Source organism: Aspergillus melleus (assembly GCF_016097325.1).
Source record: "Aspergillus melleus strain CBS 546.65 chromosome Unknown contig5, whole genome shotgun sequence".
Classification (NCBI taxonomy): domain Eukaryota; kingdom Fungi; phylum Ascomycota; class Eurotiomycetes; order Eurotiales; family Aspergillaceae; genus Aspergillus; species Aspergillus melleus.
In genome coordinates, this window is record NW_025763374.1 from 2,096,945 (window position 1) to 2,113,223 (window position 16,279).

At 51.0% G+C, this 16,279-nt stretch overlaps 9 protein-coding genes and 1 non-coding gene across 10 annotated transcripts; 5 read left to right on the plus strand and 5 right to left on the minus strand.

The window, feature by feature from the left end:
• Positions 1 to 111: 111 nt before the first annotated feature.
• Positions 112 to 1,819, minus strand: LDX57_009143 (ankyrin repeat domain-containing protein; the record flags this gene model as incomplete). Its single annotated transcript, XM_046090863.1, has 2 exons — positions 112 to 1,667; positions 1,714 to 1,819. The coding sequence occupies 2 exons, from the start codon at positions 1,817 to 1,819 to the stop codon at positions 112 to 114; spliced, it is 1,662 nt and encodes a 553-aa protein (XP_045946838.1).
• Positions 1,820 to 2,017: 198 nt separating this feature from the next.
• On the minus strand, positions 2,018 to 3,856 carry LDX57_009144 (uncharacterized protein; the record flags this gene model as incomplete). The annotated part of the gene is made up of 1 exon (XM_046090864.1): positions 2,018 to 3,856. One exon carries the CDS (start codon positions 3,854 to 3,856, stop codon positions 2,018 to 2,020), a length of 1,839 nt encoding a protein of 612 aa, XP_045946839.1.
• Positions 3,857 to 4,540: 684 nt separating this feature from the next.
• Positions 4,541 to 4,813, minus strand: LDX57_009145 (uncharacterized protein; the record flags this gene model as incomplete). The annotated part of the gene is made up of 2 exons (XM_046090865.1): positions 4,541 to 4,674; positions 4,741 to 4,813. 2 exons carry the CDS (start codon positions 4,811 to 4,813, stop codon positions 4,541 to 4,543), a joined length of 207 nt encoding a protein of 68 aa, XP_045946840.1.
• An 880-nt stretch (positions 4,814 to 5,693) lies between these two features.
• Positions 5,694 to 6,383, plus strand: LDX57_009146 (uncharacterized protein; the record flags this gene model as incomplete). The annotated part of the gene is made up of 1 exon (XM_046090866.1): positions 5,694 to 6,383. One exon carries the CDS (start codon positions 5,694 to 5,696, stop codon positions 6,381 to 6,383), a length of 690 nt encoding a protein of 229 aa, XP_045946841.1.
• A 2,425-nt stretch (positions 6,384 to 8,808) lies between these two features.
• Positions 8,809 to 9,276, plus strand: LDX57_009147 (CVNH domain-containing protein; the record flags this gene model as incomplete). Its single annotated transcript, XM_046090867.1, has 3 exons — positions 8,809 to 8,950; positions 9,024 to 9,205; positions 9,268 to 9,276. The coding sequence occupies 3 exons, from the start codon at positions 8,809 to 8,811 to the stop codon at positions 9,274 to 9,276; spliced, it is 333 nt and encodes a 110-aa protein (XP_045946842.1).
• A 346-nt stretch (positions 9,277 to 9,622) lies between these two features.
• On the minus strand, positions 9,623 to 10,715 carry LDX57_009148 (zinc-dependent alcohol dehydrogenase family protein; the record flags this gene model as incomplete). The annotated part of the gene is made up of 2 exons (XM_046090868.1): positions 9,623 to 10,146; positions 10,205 to 10,715. The coding sequence occupies 2 exons, from the start codon at positions 10,713 to 10,715 to the stop codon at positions 9,623 to 9,625; spliced, it is 1,035 nt and encodes a 344-aa protein (XP_045946843.1).
• An 822-nt stretch (positions 10,716 to 11,537) lies between these two features.
• Positions 11,538 to 12,032, plus strand: LDX57_009149 (uncharacterized protein; the record flags this gene model as incomplete). The annotated part of the gene is made up of 1 exon (XM_046090869.1): positions 11,538 to 12,032. One exon carries the CDS (start codon positions 11,538 to 11,540, stop codon positions 12,030 to 12,032), a length of 495 nt encoding a protein of 164 aa, XP_045946844.1.
• A 162-nt stretch (positions 12,033 to 12,194) lies between these two features.
• Positions 12,195 to 12,784, plus strand: LDX57_009150 (uncharacterized protein; the record flags this gene model as incomplete). Its single annotated transcript, XM_046090870.1, has 3 exons — positions 12,195 to 12,200; positions 12,396 to 12,586; positions 12,646 to 12,784. The coding sequence occupies 3 exons, from the start codon at positions 12,195 to 12,197 to the stop codon at positions 12,782 to 12,784; spliced, it is 336 nt and encodes a 111-aa protein (XP_045946845.1).
• Positions 12,785 to 12,993: 209 nt separating this feature from the next.
• Positions 12,994 to 13,065, minus strand: LDX57_009151. The gene has a single exon. It is a non-coding gene; the product is annotated as a tRNA-Arg (tRNA).
• Positions 13,066 to 13,447: 382 nt separating this feature from the next.
• On the plus strand, positions 13,448 to 15,682 carry LDX57_009152 (putative transcription factor; the record flags this gene model as incomplete). The annotated part of the gene is made up of 1 exon (XM_046090871.1): positions 13,448 to 15,682. One exon carries the CDS (start codon positions 13,448 to 13,450, stop codon positions 15,680 to 15,682), a length of 2,235 nt encoding a protein of 744 aa, XP_045946846.1.
• Between the last annotated feature and the right edge of the window lie 597 nt (positions 15,683 to 16,279).

A 16,279-nucleotide genomic window follows, 5' to 3' on the forward strand; every position in this document is an offset into this window, starting at 1 on the left:
CTTGGCTTCTAGTCATTTATTGCGTTGAGTTGAATTCAAACGAAAGCTTCTATAAGTTCTAACCCTGTCTTTCACTAATTCCTCCCCGTCTATCGGAGGAAGATAGATCAATTACCTCAAAATCGTATACGCCGGCATCCCACACGCCGGCGCCGCAATCCGACTCCAACCCCTCGACATCTCCTTCTCCCTAGTTGTATCAGCCAACTGCCTCATCTCCCCATCCACCTTCTGTCCCATCACCTCCTCCAACAACCTAACCACGCCCAGCTGCCCCCACGCCAACGCCTGAACAACCGGAACTGGATATTCCGCCCTCGCATACATCGCATGCCCGGTCACCGGCAACCCATGCCTCACCAGCGCTTCCATAAACCCCACATTCCCCCTCTGACATACAATCGCCACTAACTCCGCCACCGCATCTTCCGCCTCGACCTCATCATCCGCTAACTCGGTCAACGTGACAACTCCACAGTCCAGTAAGTGTGCTGCAACATCCACACACTCCGCATGGAGCGCTGCGATCTTAAACACAGAGCACCAGTCCGTCTTGGACAGGTGCTTCGCGACACCAGCGTCTAGGAGCGCACGCGCCGCAGGCCAATGGTTCCCCCACGTCGCGGCACGGAGGGCATCGGCGCCGGGATGTTGGGTTCGTAGGCCGGTGTTGCCGTCTGGGCTCGGGCGGAGCGATGCGCCGTGGGAGAGCAGGAGGTGGATGGTGGGGACCTGTCCGGTCCATGCAGCTTGGGCGATCGGGGCGGCCATTGAGTGCGTCTCGCGGTAGTTCAGGGTGCAGTTGACGTCGGCGCCGGAGGCGAGGAGGTGCGTGATCAGTTCTGTGTGGCCTGCGCGGCAGGCGGCGCGGAGGCCTTCGGAGAGGATGTATGGGGATTCCGGGAGGGAGGTTTCATATTGAGAGAGGAGGAGGGAGGTGATGTGATGGGAGTCTGGGGAGGGGGTGATGGAGGAGACGAGGGCGTGCTGGTAGGTGAGGTCTGATTTGCAGAGATTGGATGACTCGAGCAGCATGGTGAGGATGGCGAGGTCGTTGTTTTCAACAGCCTTGAGGAGAGGATTTCTGCGAAACGGCCGGCTTGGACGCAAGTTTGGGGGCTTGAACGGGGCGTTGTGTGCGAGGAGGGTGCGCACGGTGTTGGGATTTTGCGTGTCGACGGCCGCGAGGAGGGCAGTGTCGAAAAGAGTGCTGGTGTCGGACTGGAGGTTGATCTGGTCGGTGCTGAGAATGTGGTCGACGAGAGACAGATGGCCGGTGTAGATGGCTGCGATCAGCAGGTCTATCGTGGTGGTTTTGCCGTTGGGCAGCTTGATGGGCGATGGGTAGAGCGACAGTTGCACCGGGCTCATCTTCGCGCAGAGGATAGACAGCATCTGGTAGCGTTTTGCGTCCTCATGTTCACTCTCGACGAGGATTTCTTTCACATTTTCCTCATGGCTGAGTAGCTGGTCGACTAGGTCGTTTAGGTGATACGAGATGTCCTTATCCTCTGCCTTACCCTTCTCCTTCCCCTTAGGTCGGAGCAGCAGGTATTTGGCGAAGAACGCGCATTTAGTGAGACTCAGAGGAGCTACCGCGAACCGCCTATCGAATGCGAATTGAGAAGTGCGCGCGTAAGAGCGGCGGATCTCCAGATCAAATGTCCCTAGTCGGTCAGTGATTATCACTGAGACACAAGAGATGCGGCTTACGATTGACGCGACGCAGAGGTGCTGAGCCACAGATACCGACGGGACTATTGACTATGCGATCAATGATATCGCCGAGTATTTCAATAGGTAAGGATGATAGAGACATGATGACTCATAGACGTGATGTGGGAAGACGAAGAGAGGAAGAGTTCGAAAGATTGAATGATGGGCAGTTGGAGTGGGGCGAAGGATCGAGCTAAGACGAGGCTGCATGTTATTAAGAGACTCAGGTATAAACACGTTGGCATCTGCAGCCACACTAAGTAACTATATACACAAAAAAGCATGAAAACAAAGCAATCAATCAAGTCCCGTTGGCCGGTTGCTTCCACTCCTTTCCATCCACCGTCGTAGTCAACGTGCCGTTTGCCTTGAAGATGTTGGTGAGCGAGTCAACCTCCAAATGGAATCCCCCAGGGCTGGTCTTCTTGATCGCTTTCTGCTCTCCGGTCGAGGTTAGGTTAGAGTACCAGTCAATCTTGTTTGTGGTGACTTGCTCAAGCGTTCTGGTGACCTTCTCGGATCCCTCGATGGTAATTTTCCCATCGTCGGAATAGTTTCGATAAGTGACCGCCACGGTCTTGATCAGGTCTCCTTCGTAGACGACCGACACCGAAGCTGTTCCCGACGCCTTGCCATTCAGCGTGTAATTGCCCTGAGCCGGAAACGGGCGCTCAGGGAGCTCAGTGCTTTCTGTTACCGGCACGCCCCAGGGAACTTCATCGGCGACGGGTTCGACACGATCGAGCTTCAGTGGCTGCCGACTCGCCAAACGTGCCAACATCAGCCGAGTAACGCGACCGCCGGGCGCGGTCGAATTGGGACAAGGAAGAGGATTCTTTCCACCGCAAGCCGGAGACACGACGAGGTTCTCGGCGTACGCAATGCGAGTCCCGTCAAATGACCATTTCGGGTCGGCAGCAGCATTCCAGTTCGGATCGTTGATGCTTCCTGGACTTCCGTCTCCGCCGGCGTTGATCTGCTGACCGAAGTAATCGCCACGGTCCCCGTCATGATCGAGCAACCAGGGGAGGAAGAATCGTCTGGCTCCATTGTTGCGAGTCGATGAGGCCGCCGTAGTAACGATCATATCGATGATCGGCGGAATACCACGCATGCCGGCCATGAACATCTGGCGGCCCGTGCCGCGAGTATCCAAGATGACCTGAGAGCTATCGTCAGGCGAGATATCAATAGGGTCGACGTATTCCGGATGGCTGGTCAAACGACGGACCTTACCGGTGGTTAGGTCGGCGGCGAAAACGTCGATGTTGCATGATTCCACAGGGCTTCCGACGTAGATAACCTCCTTGCCACGGCCGGTGAAGCCACGAAGCTCACCCACTGCAATTGCCGACTCGTTGAAAACCAACTGATTGCCTTTTGCCTTCATTGGCTGCGAAGAGCTGGGGTTGAACAATCTAGTGACCTTCACAACATCGTACCCCGGTTCCGCGGAGGAATCGTTGAACTGCAGACGACCAAAGTAGGCGAACTGCCCCAGGTTTCCACTGCTGATCGTAAACGAGTTGAATCCAAGGTGCACATTGTCGGGATGAATCCGCAACTCTCGTAGCTCGCCACCACTGAAACGAACCGGATAAATATGGACCTTGTCCGGGGTGCAGTCTTTGCTAGCCAGTTCGGAAGACCCACAATCCACGATATTATTCCCGACCAGCACCCGCTTGCCATCATGGAAGGCCTGAGCATAGGGGCTCAGCTCGGTGCTGCCGACCTTATTCTTCTCCGGGACACCGCAGGTTATGCACTTCCAGGGATCGCCATTAGGGAAAGTCGTGTTGTCCGCCTTCACGATGACCAGATGGGTGCCGTTATAGATACTGGTTGGGGCTCCGGCAAAGGTCACGCTGATGGTAACATGGTTATTGTCTGGCAGGAAATTGCCGCCCTCAATCCGAGAGGACTGCAACATGCATCCTGTCCGACGGGGATTGATCGCTGGCGTACAGGAGCCGTTCTTGTCGTTCGGGGTAACAGGTGGCAGGGGAAGTTCCGTAACCACAATCGGTTCCGGGGAGGGAGGAGCGGCAAAACGTTTATGATTGTTCTGGGTCGAGATAGCAGAAGCGGCCTGCACGGAGGCAAGTAGCCCTAAAGTTGCTCCTGTAACGAAACGCATATCGACAGGAATCTCAGCAAGCAATTTGGTAACACTCAAATCTCCAGAGAATCACCGGAAACCCAACCATATTTATACCCAAGACCCAACATCACCAGAGCCCTTGTACGAATACGTCTACGGAGATCAAATCCTCCTCGTCATAACGATCATCCTTCTTCAGGGGTAACCCAGCGAAGAACGTATCCGTATCCTTTCCTGTATCAGGTTAGCGCACTTTCTCATTACCCTTTCGGTCGACGAACAACCCAGATATGCCTCGGAACGGGCAAGGGCACGGATAAAGCATCAGAAATGGAAATGGGGCCTGTCACTCCACTTCGCTCGGAGTCATCGTATATGGAGTATTCACGACGTTGCGACTTTTTCTTTCATCCAGTAGATTTCGGAACCCTCTCGGGAAACATGCCCTAACGCAGCAGACCCCTCTCCCCGGTCGGGCTATTTGGATCGAAATAGACATGCATGAAGCGGAGGAAGCTCCGAGACATTAATATCTCTATTTTGTACTCTAGAAAAGCTTCCCTATGAAGGTTCTAGCCAGTCGGACCTTTGAATAAACCTCGGTATATCATTTCACCGAACAGGAACCGTCCTTCATCCAATCCACTAACCTACACTTGACCACCTTCGAAACCATCATGCACTTTCCAGTATCCGACCGTTCTCACTCAGACTTCTGAGTTAAGCACACCAGAAGTTAACATAGCAGAACGGCTTTCCATCATCGTCTGTATCGCACTCATCCGCTAGGGGAAAGAAGTCCTCGTTGGGGCAGTTGGCAAGGCAATTCTTGTAGCTTCCGCAAGGAGCATCATCTATCGGTTGTTAGAAACAATTGTCAATCTCCTACAGCGCCAATATGGCCTGAAGAGACAACCTACAGGGGTTGGAGTCAGACTGCGCCAAGGCAACGGCAGTCAAACCGAGGATCGAGAGCACGTAGTGGAAATGCATTGTTCTGGCAAAGTTAGTGATCTGGTCACTTCACATGGCAATCCTAGGGTAGTCTAACAGTACCAGGATGATTTCTTGTATGGGAATCAAAGACTTGCGTGATAATTAGAGAATGTTTGTTATGAATCTAGAGAGCTGGAAATCCGGGCTTTTATATTTGTTTAGGTCTGGAATGCAAGGGATGGTTGAGCTCATTTCTGTATACGGCCTGTGGAATGAAGGTTGCGTCACAGGTAAGCTAGGGATTGCAACATGTAAGACAATTCCTGTCAATTTTAAGCACATTGAAATGAAATTGACTGACAGCGATGGAAAATCACTTTAATCCGACCTTATCGTACATTCATTCACATGCTGGTCACGATCATTCATATACGTTTTTAGGAAGAAGATCTAATATTGAAGGCATCCCACATTCCCTCGACCAGAACAGTAATTTAGAAGTAAGCGCTTGCAAAATACGATGTCAGAACTTGACTACTCTATTTGTATTTGGCTATGCAGACGCATGAAACACTAATATCCTACCTGTTCCCATCGTAATCTCAGGCAGAGGTCTTCCATGTTTGTACGACCACGAGGCGTCATGTCGAGGCCAGGTCAAATTTCAAGCCCGATAGACGCACTTTCACAGTTTATTACTATAACTAACTAGGCAACAAGGCGCGTTGGGGGGAAACAATCAGATGAGGCAGGAGCGATGTCGCGACAACGAGCTTCCTTACAATTCGGTTCCTTATCCCCACGTTTACCCAGAGACCACATCGCGATCATATCACGTCTACTACCTCAACAGGCTACTACATCAGCATTATCATATCTCAATCATTACATCGATTATCAAATTACGCTGCTCTACTTCATAATTACCAACTTCACAATGAATCAAATCCTCCCAGAGATCCTCGTCATCAGCCTAGCATCCAGGCACGAAAAACGATACCAGAACCTGATGGCGTCTCTCTGGAACATATCTCGCGTGGTGCAAATCAGTGCACTTTCCGATGCCGTCCACTACCTCGTTCTCAATGATCCCCGGGCCGTGATCTTCACCGACGAAGGGATAACAGACCCTAGCAAGTGGACCGCCGTAGCCCGCTACTTCCAGACTTACCTCCAAAATGGCGGTATCGTGATTTTCGGCGTCTATTTTGCCAATTTCTGCGACGCACACTTCACAGAACAAATGTTCCGTCATATGCTGTGTTTACCTTGGAGCTTCAGCGGTGTGGCTCAACTGTGCGTGGAGATCAACGATGAATGCATCTGGCCGAATGAAGTTCTTCTGAACAAATTCGAATTTCCAGAGTGGTGGATGGCACATTTCAGGTACTTGACCAATGTACAGCCACATGAGCGGATTTTGGAGTCGCCTCTGGGATGCCGCGGAGATGAAGGCGAGTACATATCTGGCGAGTGCATAGCGCCGGTTGTTGGGGCTCGAATAGGAGATGGCTACGTGGCTTACTTCGGGGGTCTGGGGTATAATGAGTGCTGCGACAGGGTTCTTGCAAGGCTGTGCAGCTTGGAGGATAGGACACGTTCTGAATGGAGTTTGTATCCTTACTAGAGTGCTCCGTGAGGCTTGGTTTGACTTGACTTGACTTGTTTTCTCGGCCTTAGCAAGCGGGAGGCTATGCAGGTGGTACACCCACCTAATACTAAAGGCTTTTCTAAACACTGAAATTGTACTACATTATTTCTTTCTAGCCATCGTCTTCCTCGCCTAGATCGAGTCCCTCTAGGACGGTGTGGGTGTTTCGGGGCCTCCCCCTCTTCATCGTTAAAGGTGGTGAATCGAAACTGTTGTACGAGGCCTATTCGTTGCATAAGGTCGGAGACGTTGCGTATCGCCTGCACGTTGGTCATGACTGCATCGTAGTGCCGTAGACGCCCTCGCAGGCCCTCAAAAACCTCGATGACTCTAGGCCGGATGGTGTTGCACTTTCATCCCATGATTCCCGACAAGTATTCGAAATTATATTTTCTTTGTACATTGTCGGAATCTGAGATGCCAGGTGTAGGCTGCCAAAAATCAAGAAATTGATTGGGCCGATGAAGACGCAGAACAACTAGGTCAGGGGTCCTTATAGGCCCTTTTACTTTCAATACCTGGTGATCTTCATGGCCGATTTGATGGGAATTTCCGCTTTATATAAAGGTCTTCGAAACTTTGATTTAGCGAATGTTTGGCGGCTTGCTCGAAGCACCTGAATCTTCTACATACATAGACAATGATATGATTTGGTTCAATCAATCCTCTACCGAAGTATGTTGTACCCCTGGTTAATAGGCTCCCAATGAACTTCATCATACAACTAGTTTGATTCCCCTTTTTTGATGGCTGTTCTACGAACGACGCTAGCTGCTAAATACGACCGTCATTCATCGTCTTATGTTCGGCTTCCTTCGTCGCCTCTCGCAACAGTAAGAGCTTCGATCGTAGCAATGAGAGCCTCGTCCAACCCTTTGAGCCTGTGTTCGAGCTTCGCGAGTAGAGTCGTCAGGAAATGACGTGCATGAAGTTGGCCGGTGTTGCCTATGTGCATTCCTAGTCGATTAAACCTGGGGGATAAAAATCGGCTAGGATTAGCAGGACATTGGTAGGACGTCGTTCTACCGGGATCTTACAGTACATCTCCTTATCCAGGAGATCAAAGTAGTCTTCAATTGTTTCCAAAGTTGGTTGGGAGAGGTGTCCTGGACAGCTTCCAAACGCTATCACCTTGCGTGGATTCAATATGTCATTTAGAAGTCCAGGCTCCGTCACCATTATCCTCTCTCTGTATCGTCACCCCTAATTTTGGCTAGATTAACATAATTTAGTCAGTTTACATAACCGCGTGTTATGCTCAAGCACTTTCCTGGAGATTTGAAGCTGGTGTTCCCTCGACGGAAGGGTCTTTCAGCAGGTTTATAAAAATTCCTTTTCCATAAATGACTTCACTGCATATGTCCTGCAGGAGATGGCATGTCTTAGAAGCAACGAGTAGATGAAGCCTACATCCTCGGTTTGGACTCATTTGCTCTGAAGAATTGCTAGATCGAGTCAAGCCAAGTCAAAGGCTATGTGCGATTTATCATAGTATCTGACGCGGCAGCAGAGAGTACCGCATTTTCATCCACAACAGCAGGTTGTATTAGCAGAATGGCCGGTCTCGGTCCAGAAAGACTTCGGAAACCAGATTATGTCTTTGCTCTCCCGTGTCTTCTTAGAGATCGGTCCAATTCTATGGTAGGTGGTGGATGGAATGGACTGCAGAAGGCTGGATCTTCCAGGATCTTCTAGTACAGCGGGGTCTTCATAGATATGAAACGCCCTTGCCCCTCCTTTCTGTGATATGACGATATATTAACTATCCCGATTGCATGCCACCCCTCTCACCACCCGATCTGTGCTAAAGATTGCAAGTTCATTGCAGAACACTGATGTCATCTTACGGAGAAGGCCACATACAGTCAACCTCATGCTGTACAACCTCAGCTACAGGGAGCTACCACTGAAAATAGCACCGTGACGAAAGCTACCGACCGCCCTAGCCACAAGCTCTCCGGAACCCACCAGCCCACGCGTCGATCCGGATATCATCTCGCAGCCTCACCCTCCACCACCATTGACATCACCGCAACATCCCGTCTCTCCAGCGAGAGCAGCCCACTTGTAGACCCTCCGTCACCCAAAATAAAGACTGACTAGACCTATTTGGCGAATAGTAAATACACACCGCCACCATCCCCCACTAGTGCTCTCCACTTTGTCCCAGTCCGACCCACCAGGCGTGGCGTTGCCCTCCAATTATTGCCGCCACTCTCCACTAAATGTGTCACCATGCAGCGTTAGTCTGTAGGGCAGCAATGCCGCAGGGTAGGAAACGGTCAACATAAATACGTGCCCCTCATCCTTGTTCCCTCTCCATCTTCAGCTTCAACTATCTTCATCAATTCTCTCTATCTCTATCTCTATCTCTCTATCTACCAACCCAACACCTTCCGCCATGTCTTTCCACACCACCTGCCAGAACATCAAGCTCGGCCACGAAAACGGCTGCACCGTCCTTTCGGCCGACGTGCGCGACAAGTCCGGCCACCACATCCACCGCAAGATCCGTCTTGACGACCACATCGGCAACACTGACGGTATGTCTTTCCTTTCTCTCTCTCTCTTCCCCTTCGCCATACCTTTTGCATACCTCTGGTCTAACATCCACAGGCTGGTTCATCTGGGGCGGCAGCAACTTCACGCGCAGCGCTTCCAACGTTACCTTGGAGCACACCGAGTGGGGCCCGAAGCTCTGTGCCGATCTTCGCACGCACGACGGTGGATCGCGAGGTCGCCAGGGTCTGATGCTGGCTGATAAGATCGCCAACAACGACGGTCACTTCAAATTCTTGGTGAGTTTTCTTCTTCGCGAACATACTTCGTGGCTGTGGCTGACTGTTTTGTTTCTCTATAGGGACCTTGAGCGGTTGATGTAACATGATCTGGGGCGTTTGTTTTCTTGTTGAATAATTGATAGGCTATTGAGCAACGAATAATATTGACTTTATGCTGTTCTTTTGTGACTAGTCGTAGTCACTGTAGTGGTTGTGGGGGTGTTTCTGCCTAAGGCTCCAGGTATAATCTTCATATTTTGTGAGCTCTCGATGCCTGTAAGATTTCAATGGAACCTTCTAGTTGCGGATACTTCGGTGATTCCAGGTCATGAATGTTTTTATGCTTCAATAATATCTTTCCGCTCTATACACTGTGCATTGGTTTTCATTTTCTATGAGACTCCGCAAACAATCTCATCCAATCTAATCTATACTCTAATCCACCCGAATGCAAACCTTCCCAACATGCTGCCCCGACTGCAAATACTCATAAGCAGCAATGACCTCCTCCCTGCTAAACCCAAACTCCTTCTCCACCGGCATCCTCAACTCCGCCCGATGCACAAACGTAACCAGTTCCTCCAGCAGACACTTCGGACCGACCAGCACACCTCGCACCACGCATGTCTTCAACAACGCCTGAAGCGGCACATCGACCACCTTGTCGCTCCCCGCCAGATACCCAATCACGCTGATATTCCCACCGGGCGTGATGGCCTTGATGCTCTGCTCGATGGTCCCCAGTCCGCCGATCTCGAGGATATAGTCGACGCCCTTTCCGTCCGTGATCTTCAGCGCTTCGGCGGCCCAGTCGGGTGTCGTGCGGTAGTTGATGCAATAGTCGGGCTGGAATTTCGATTTCGCCATGGCTAGCTTCTCGTCACTAGATGAAGTGACGATGGTTGTTGCGCCGGCCGCTTTCGCGAGGATGAGACCTGTGATGGCGACGCCTCCGGTTCCTGGGCATCGGTATTAGCTGCGAACAATCAAGTCGAAGAAATGGGAGGAAACACAAACCCTGAACCAAAACCACTTGTCCCGCCCTCAACGGCACATTCCCATACAAGGCATTCCACGCCGTAACGCCAGTACACACTAAGCTCGCCAACTCCGCATACCCATGCGGCGCCGAGGCCGGGATCTTCACGACCCCCGACGCCGGCCTGGCAACATACTGCGCCAACGTCCCATCCGCCGCGCCGCCCTGACACGTCAGGAAGTCCTTTTGCACACCGTACAGATGCATCGGGTCGAACGAGATGACGACGCGGTCGCCCTCCTTGAGGTCTTTGACGTCGGATCCCACGGCGACGATGTCTCCTGCGCCGTCAGAGCATGGGATCAGGTCGTTTTTGGTGTCCGCGGGGTAGGTGTTTGTGGCAACTTGGAGGTCCCGGGAGTTGAGGGCTACCGAGCGGATGCGGATCAGGACTTCGTGCTTGGAGATCGTGGGGATGGGCTCGGTTTGGGGGGTGAGGTTGGTGATGGCGCCCAGTTGGGGGAGGCGGTAGACGGTGTGGGTGGCCATTTTGGTGGGTATGTTTGTCTTTTGTTTTCCAGAGGATATGTTGGTTGGATGAATGGATTTGAATTTGTCTCTTGGTAGGGGGAATGGCTGCTTTTAAATATTCGGAGTTGTAGGTTAGGGTTCTACGGTATTTACACATTTTTCTATGGTGACTATTTCACCATTCCTGTAGATCTAGAACCTACCAATTGGAACTTACGGAGAAATCCCTTTTAGGAACCATTGGAAATCACATCCAACTACTTAAAAAAGTCCTTACAAATCGACCATCTTATCACTGCTGATTAACAGCCCGGAGCTGGCTCTGTTCGGTGCGCTCCAGGTTTTCCTATTGGCTCCGTCTGGTAGGTGGGTCTGCTCAGTGAGCCGTTCCGTTCGGATAGCATCAGCTCGGAGGGAGAAAACTGGTCATTTTATCGCGAAATTTCCAAAATCGCTATCCGAGAAGCTGGGCTCTCATAGTGGTTTATAGTATGTATAGTTGATCGTAAGCTGAGTTTCAATGTTTCTGTGAGACCAAGTTGAGCCTAGGAATAGATCTGTGGCCTTTTACCATAGTCGAGAATATATATCCTAGACGGGATCATTGAAGATCCACCTCATTGCATCAAGAAAGAAAATCCCCCCACTCTTTACTGTACATGTCGGAGAAAGCACTCCTCAAGAAATATACCCCAAAATTATAGATAGCTTACCAATCAGCAAGGGTTGATATCTACGAACATAACCCCATCTATGACGTTGCATCATGACCACACCTATATAACCCACAAACCCAACCACTCAACCTAATCATTCCTATCAGCCCAAACCCAAAGATCAATGTCCCACAACATTCTCCTAACCGGCGCCTCAGGCTACCTAGGCGGCACCATCCTCGCCCGTTGGAAAGATGCGGCCCTCCCGCAACACGGAACCCTCTACGCTCTCGTCCGCAACGAAGACCAAGGCACACAAGTCCAGAAATACGGCGCCACGCCGCTAATTGTCAATGTATCCGAGCACAACGTCGTGACCAAAGCCATCATCGAGCATGAGATCTCGATCGTCTATTTCTTGATAGACGCATACACGGCGACGCATCAACTCCCCATGATAAAGGCCCTCGGGGAGGTGCGGAGGCGTACCGGTAAGGAAGTGCATTTTCTGCACACGACCGGCGCGAAACAGTTTAGTCGACATGCGGGGGTTGACACGGGAAGTGATTTATCGGATATGGATCCGGGGTTGTATGAGTTGCAGAGGGAGGTTAGGTCGGGACATGAGTCTGCTGATCAGGTTGGTATCAATATCCTACATATTTCAGGTGGTTTCTAATATATGATTGCGCAGTCTGTTCGAACGAATCCAACCATAATCGACACCGCAGACAGGCACGGCGTAAGAAGCTACATCTTCGCTCCGTGTCTAGTCTACGGCCCCGGCGAAGGATTCGGAAATAAGACGTCCATTCAAGACGTAGCGATCGTGCAGGCGGCGATGAAGGTGCGAAGAGTGTATAAAGAGGATACTGATGACCCAGTATGTTTTTCCATTTTTTATTCATTACGTTTGAACAGTTCAAGCTAATGTTCTCTAGACCTGGCCCGTCTGCCACATCGCAGACACAGCAAGTTTATACCTGCATTTATTGAAAAAACTCCTCCAGGGTGAGGAGATTGGCTACGGCACTACGGCAAGAACGGCTACTATCTGGCCGCGTCGGGCCACGTTCATTGGAACGATGTTTACAAGGCCATGGCGAAGGCGCTGGCGAAACGCAACGTGCTTGATGACGATGACGTCATGCAGGCAGATGATGAAGCCTTGAAGAAAATGGGCGAGGCGTTGAATGTGTCGCCTTCTGCTGTGCCTGTTCTTTTGGGTGGGATGTATGTTATTATCGTTCTTATGGTTGTGGAACGATGACGAGGCTAATTGCGATTACTAGGTGTCGGTTTATGCCGGAGCATGGGAGGCAGATCGGGTGGACTCCGGGGTTTCCGCCGAGTCATATTTTGGAGACGGCGGATGAGGAGGTGGAATTGATTTTGGGACATTTGAATGTGGAGAAGAAGCCTATTCGATAGGGGTGCATTCTTTGACGTGTTCGAAAGATTTTTGTAAATGCAGGGTTCTTGATATGGGTGAAAAGCATTGAATTGTTTTGGAAAATTTGTAGGGGCGAGCAGTAGGAATAACAGTTGCGGATAAACAAAGGCAGAAAAATTGGAGAACATTGATTGATTGCTCATCTAAAAGAAGGAGTAGGAGAGATGCAAGAAAAAAACAAAAAGATTGACCGACGCAGGGGTCGAACCTGCAATCTCTTGATTCGTAGTCAAGCGCCTTGCCATTGGGCCAGCCGGCCTGATTGTTGAAGAGGTCGACACAATTTGCGTCTATATTGCTAAGCAGTGGTCTTCTGGGAAACGAGTTGGAACGTACTCTGTAAATCCTGGAGATTTCTTCATGATTAGAACATCCTGTTTCATATACTATCATTTCCTGCTCAGGGTACTCCCTTCGCTCCAGTCTAAAGGCAGGTAGGCAGGTAACCGGAAAGTCCCCGACCGGATTCTATTCAGCGTCCTCCTGTCGTTCCGATTGGCTGAAAACCGAACCGGGACTTTCCCTTTTATTCGGTTGGCTGGTCAGGGACGATAATATATCACATTTCTCAGCCTGAGCATGGATGTACAGTAGAATGAGCCAGGATCGCTTGGTCTACAATCCTCACATCAAATCAGAAAATGTTCTACAGTTTTGAGACCCAGCGGCCACTGGCCAAACGTCGCAAGGTCAGCCGAGCCTGCGACTTCTGTCGAGCCCAGCGAGTGCGATGCGATGCGTCTACTCCATGCTCCCAATGCGAGTCAAACAAAGTCCTCTGCAGTCGTATCCAAACTCCGGAGAGAGGTTCGAGTAGAGGGGATCCTCTTCCGCGACAAGCGGGGCCAGTCCCACGTCGAACTGCCTCTGCTTCTGATAGACCCAAGGACCATGGAGCGCAAGCCTTAACTACGCCGCAAGAGACACCGGTCTCGGGGCATGGCGATGGCCCAAGACATTTGGATAGAAATAACCCTCGTTTCCGACAAGCGGGGCCAGACTTATCTCGAATTACTTCTGCTCCTGATAGGGCCGAGGATGATGGAGCCCAAGACTTGATTACGCCGCAAGAGACGCCCTCGGGCTATGACAACAGCAAAAGTGCCCAGCGAGATGAATCTGCGTCGATAAACAGTCGACTGGAGTCAATGATGGGGTTTATCTCTCGTCTGAATGCGTTCTGCTCTGGAATGTCGCAGCTCTCGCAGACATCGCCAGATGACCCCCCTCCGGCCTACACATCGCCGTTCGGCCCGCATCTTCTAGACGGGGCTCATCCGACAGAGTGCGACCTCACCCCTGTCCAGGTAAACCGTCTTTCAGAATTATTCTGGACCCGTTTGCACCCGCTGATTCCTATACTCGGTCCTGAAGACTTGAAGTCCCACCCGCCACTCCGGGACGCAGTGACGGCGTACGCAATGCAGTATGCGTTCTATTCGGGGCTCCATTCCCGGCTGCTGGGGTTCCAATGGAAGCAGTTCTCAAAAGACAATCGATGCTCTAGAGTAATCGGCATGTCGTACTTACAGCGCTGTCTAGCCAGTGCGACGCAATACTCGATCTTCGCGGAGCCGTCCCTCCCCATTCTCCAATCCTACTGCATCATGACCCTCTACCTCCTCGACGCCGGCCAGCACCAAGCAGCATATAACATGATCGGTCTGGCGGTTAGGATGGCTCGATCGCTGAACTTCGACAGCGATGCTCCTGTCGGTGTCTCTCCCGAGGAAATGGACCTCACATCCCGCATCTGGTGGACACTAGTTCATCTGGACTTTCGCTGCTCGAGACACCTTGGCAAGCCGTTTAGTGCCCAGCTCCCTATCATGAGATCCACGCCACCATGTCGTCTATCAGACAGTCCACCGGGATCAGACTACTTCCCATACCACACTCAATCTATCCAACTAACGTATCTAGCTCTCGGAGTTATTGAATCAATTGCCCGAGATAAAACCCCCAACCGAACCCACGACGCAGAATCTCAAGCGCAAGCCCTAACCCGGAATCTCTGGCGACTCGATAAATGGCGAAACGCTCTCCGACAGCACGACTGGTTCCAGCACCTCCGACTCGACGTGCCTGAAATGCCCCAACAATCTGGGTCCCTGCCAACCGAAACCACAGACTCCAGCAGCAACAACTACATGAATCGCCCCCCACTACAGCACCAACTCTCCACTCTCTTGGAACTCCAATACCGTGACATTATCATCAGCCTGCACCGCGTCTTCATCCAATTTCCCACCCAACCCCTCGTCCCTAGAAGTAGTCCCCAAGCCGAAGCGCACGCCGCGACAGCACTCAAACATGGCCTAGCGACGATCGAAACCGTCCATCGCTGCATGTCGCAAACAGACCTGTTCTTCGGGTCTTGCGAGATCTACCAGTACCAGTGGAATGCTGTCCTCACGTTAATGGGCTTCATGCTTGCGTATCCGTTCTGTCACCGCTGTCCAATGGCAAGAGGGTATATTGATATGGCGCTGGAGACGTTCGAGTTTGCGGGCCCGAAGAATGATGTTGCTGTTAGAGCGGCTTGTTTGACAAGGCATCTTCGTGCTAAGGTGGATAAGTTGACGATGATTTTGAACATTGATTATCGGAAGGCGGCTGAGACGTCGGCGAAGTCGGGGACTGTTCCTCTGGATGATGTTCATGTTCGTCTGGGTGGTGGTTTAGATAGGAATTCTACGACTGATGGGGGCTTGGGCCTTGGGTCGGACCTGGGACAGGGGGGTGGTGGTGATGCGCTGTGGTCTTGGGTCGATCTGATTGATCTTGATGCTTGGCCGAATTATTGCGATGAGGTCAATGAGGTATTTACGGGGTGTTCGGATGCGGATTTGTTTCAGAATGCTTTCTACTCTTAATTCCAGAGGATGAGAACGGTTTGTAGGATGCTGTGTTAACTTTTGACTTACAGGTTTGGAGTTGCAGAATAAAGATATACGTGCAGATTACAGAGATAGCCGGTTTATATCTATTATATCAAAGCTGTAAGAGACATGTTGTGTTCCTAAGTAGACGAAAGGATACTAGCAAATTAAAACTATTCTGGGCATCTAAGACTTTTCTAAACAATGAGCTCTTTTCATAAGAATATCGCCATTGGAATATCATATCCAACCAACATTCCCTGATCCCCGTCATTCTCGCCACGTCACCGATCCTCCCTGAGGCCGCAAAACTTACGACATTTGCTTTCCCAACGGACGGATTGCTGGATAGTGGTCAAATGGCGAGATTATCATTAACTGCCTCAGACGAGTGAATGTTAAAAGGATAGAAAAGTCCAGTATCCCCAGTAAGCCACTTTTCACTGCAATGATTCACCAACTTCTACCTATTCACCATGGACGTTCGACTCAAGCAGAGGGATGGGGTATTCGCTGCTTCCCACCTCCCCCTTCTACTTCTCATCATGTGCATCCATCTCTATCTCTTCATCTCGAGAGCAATACTGTGAC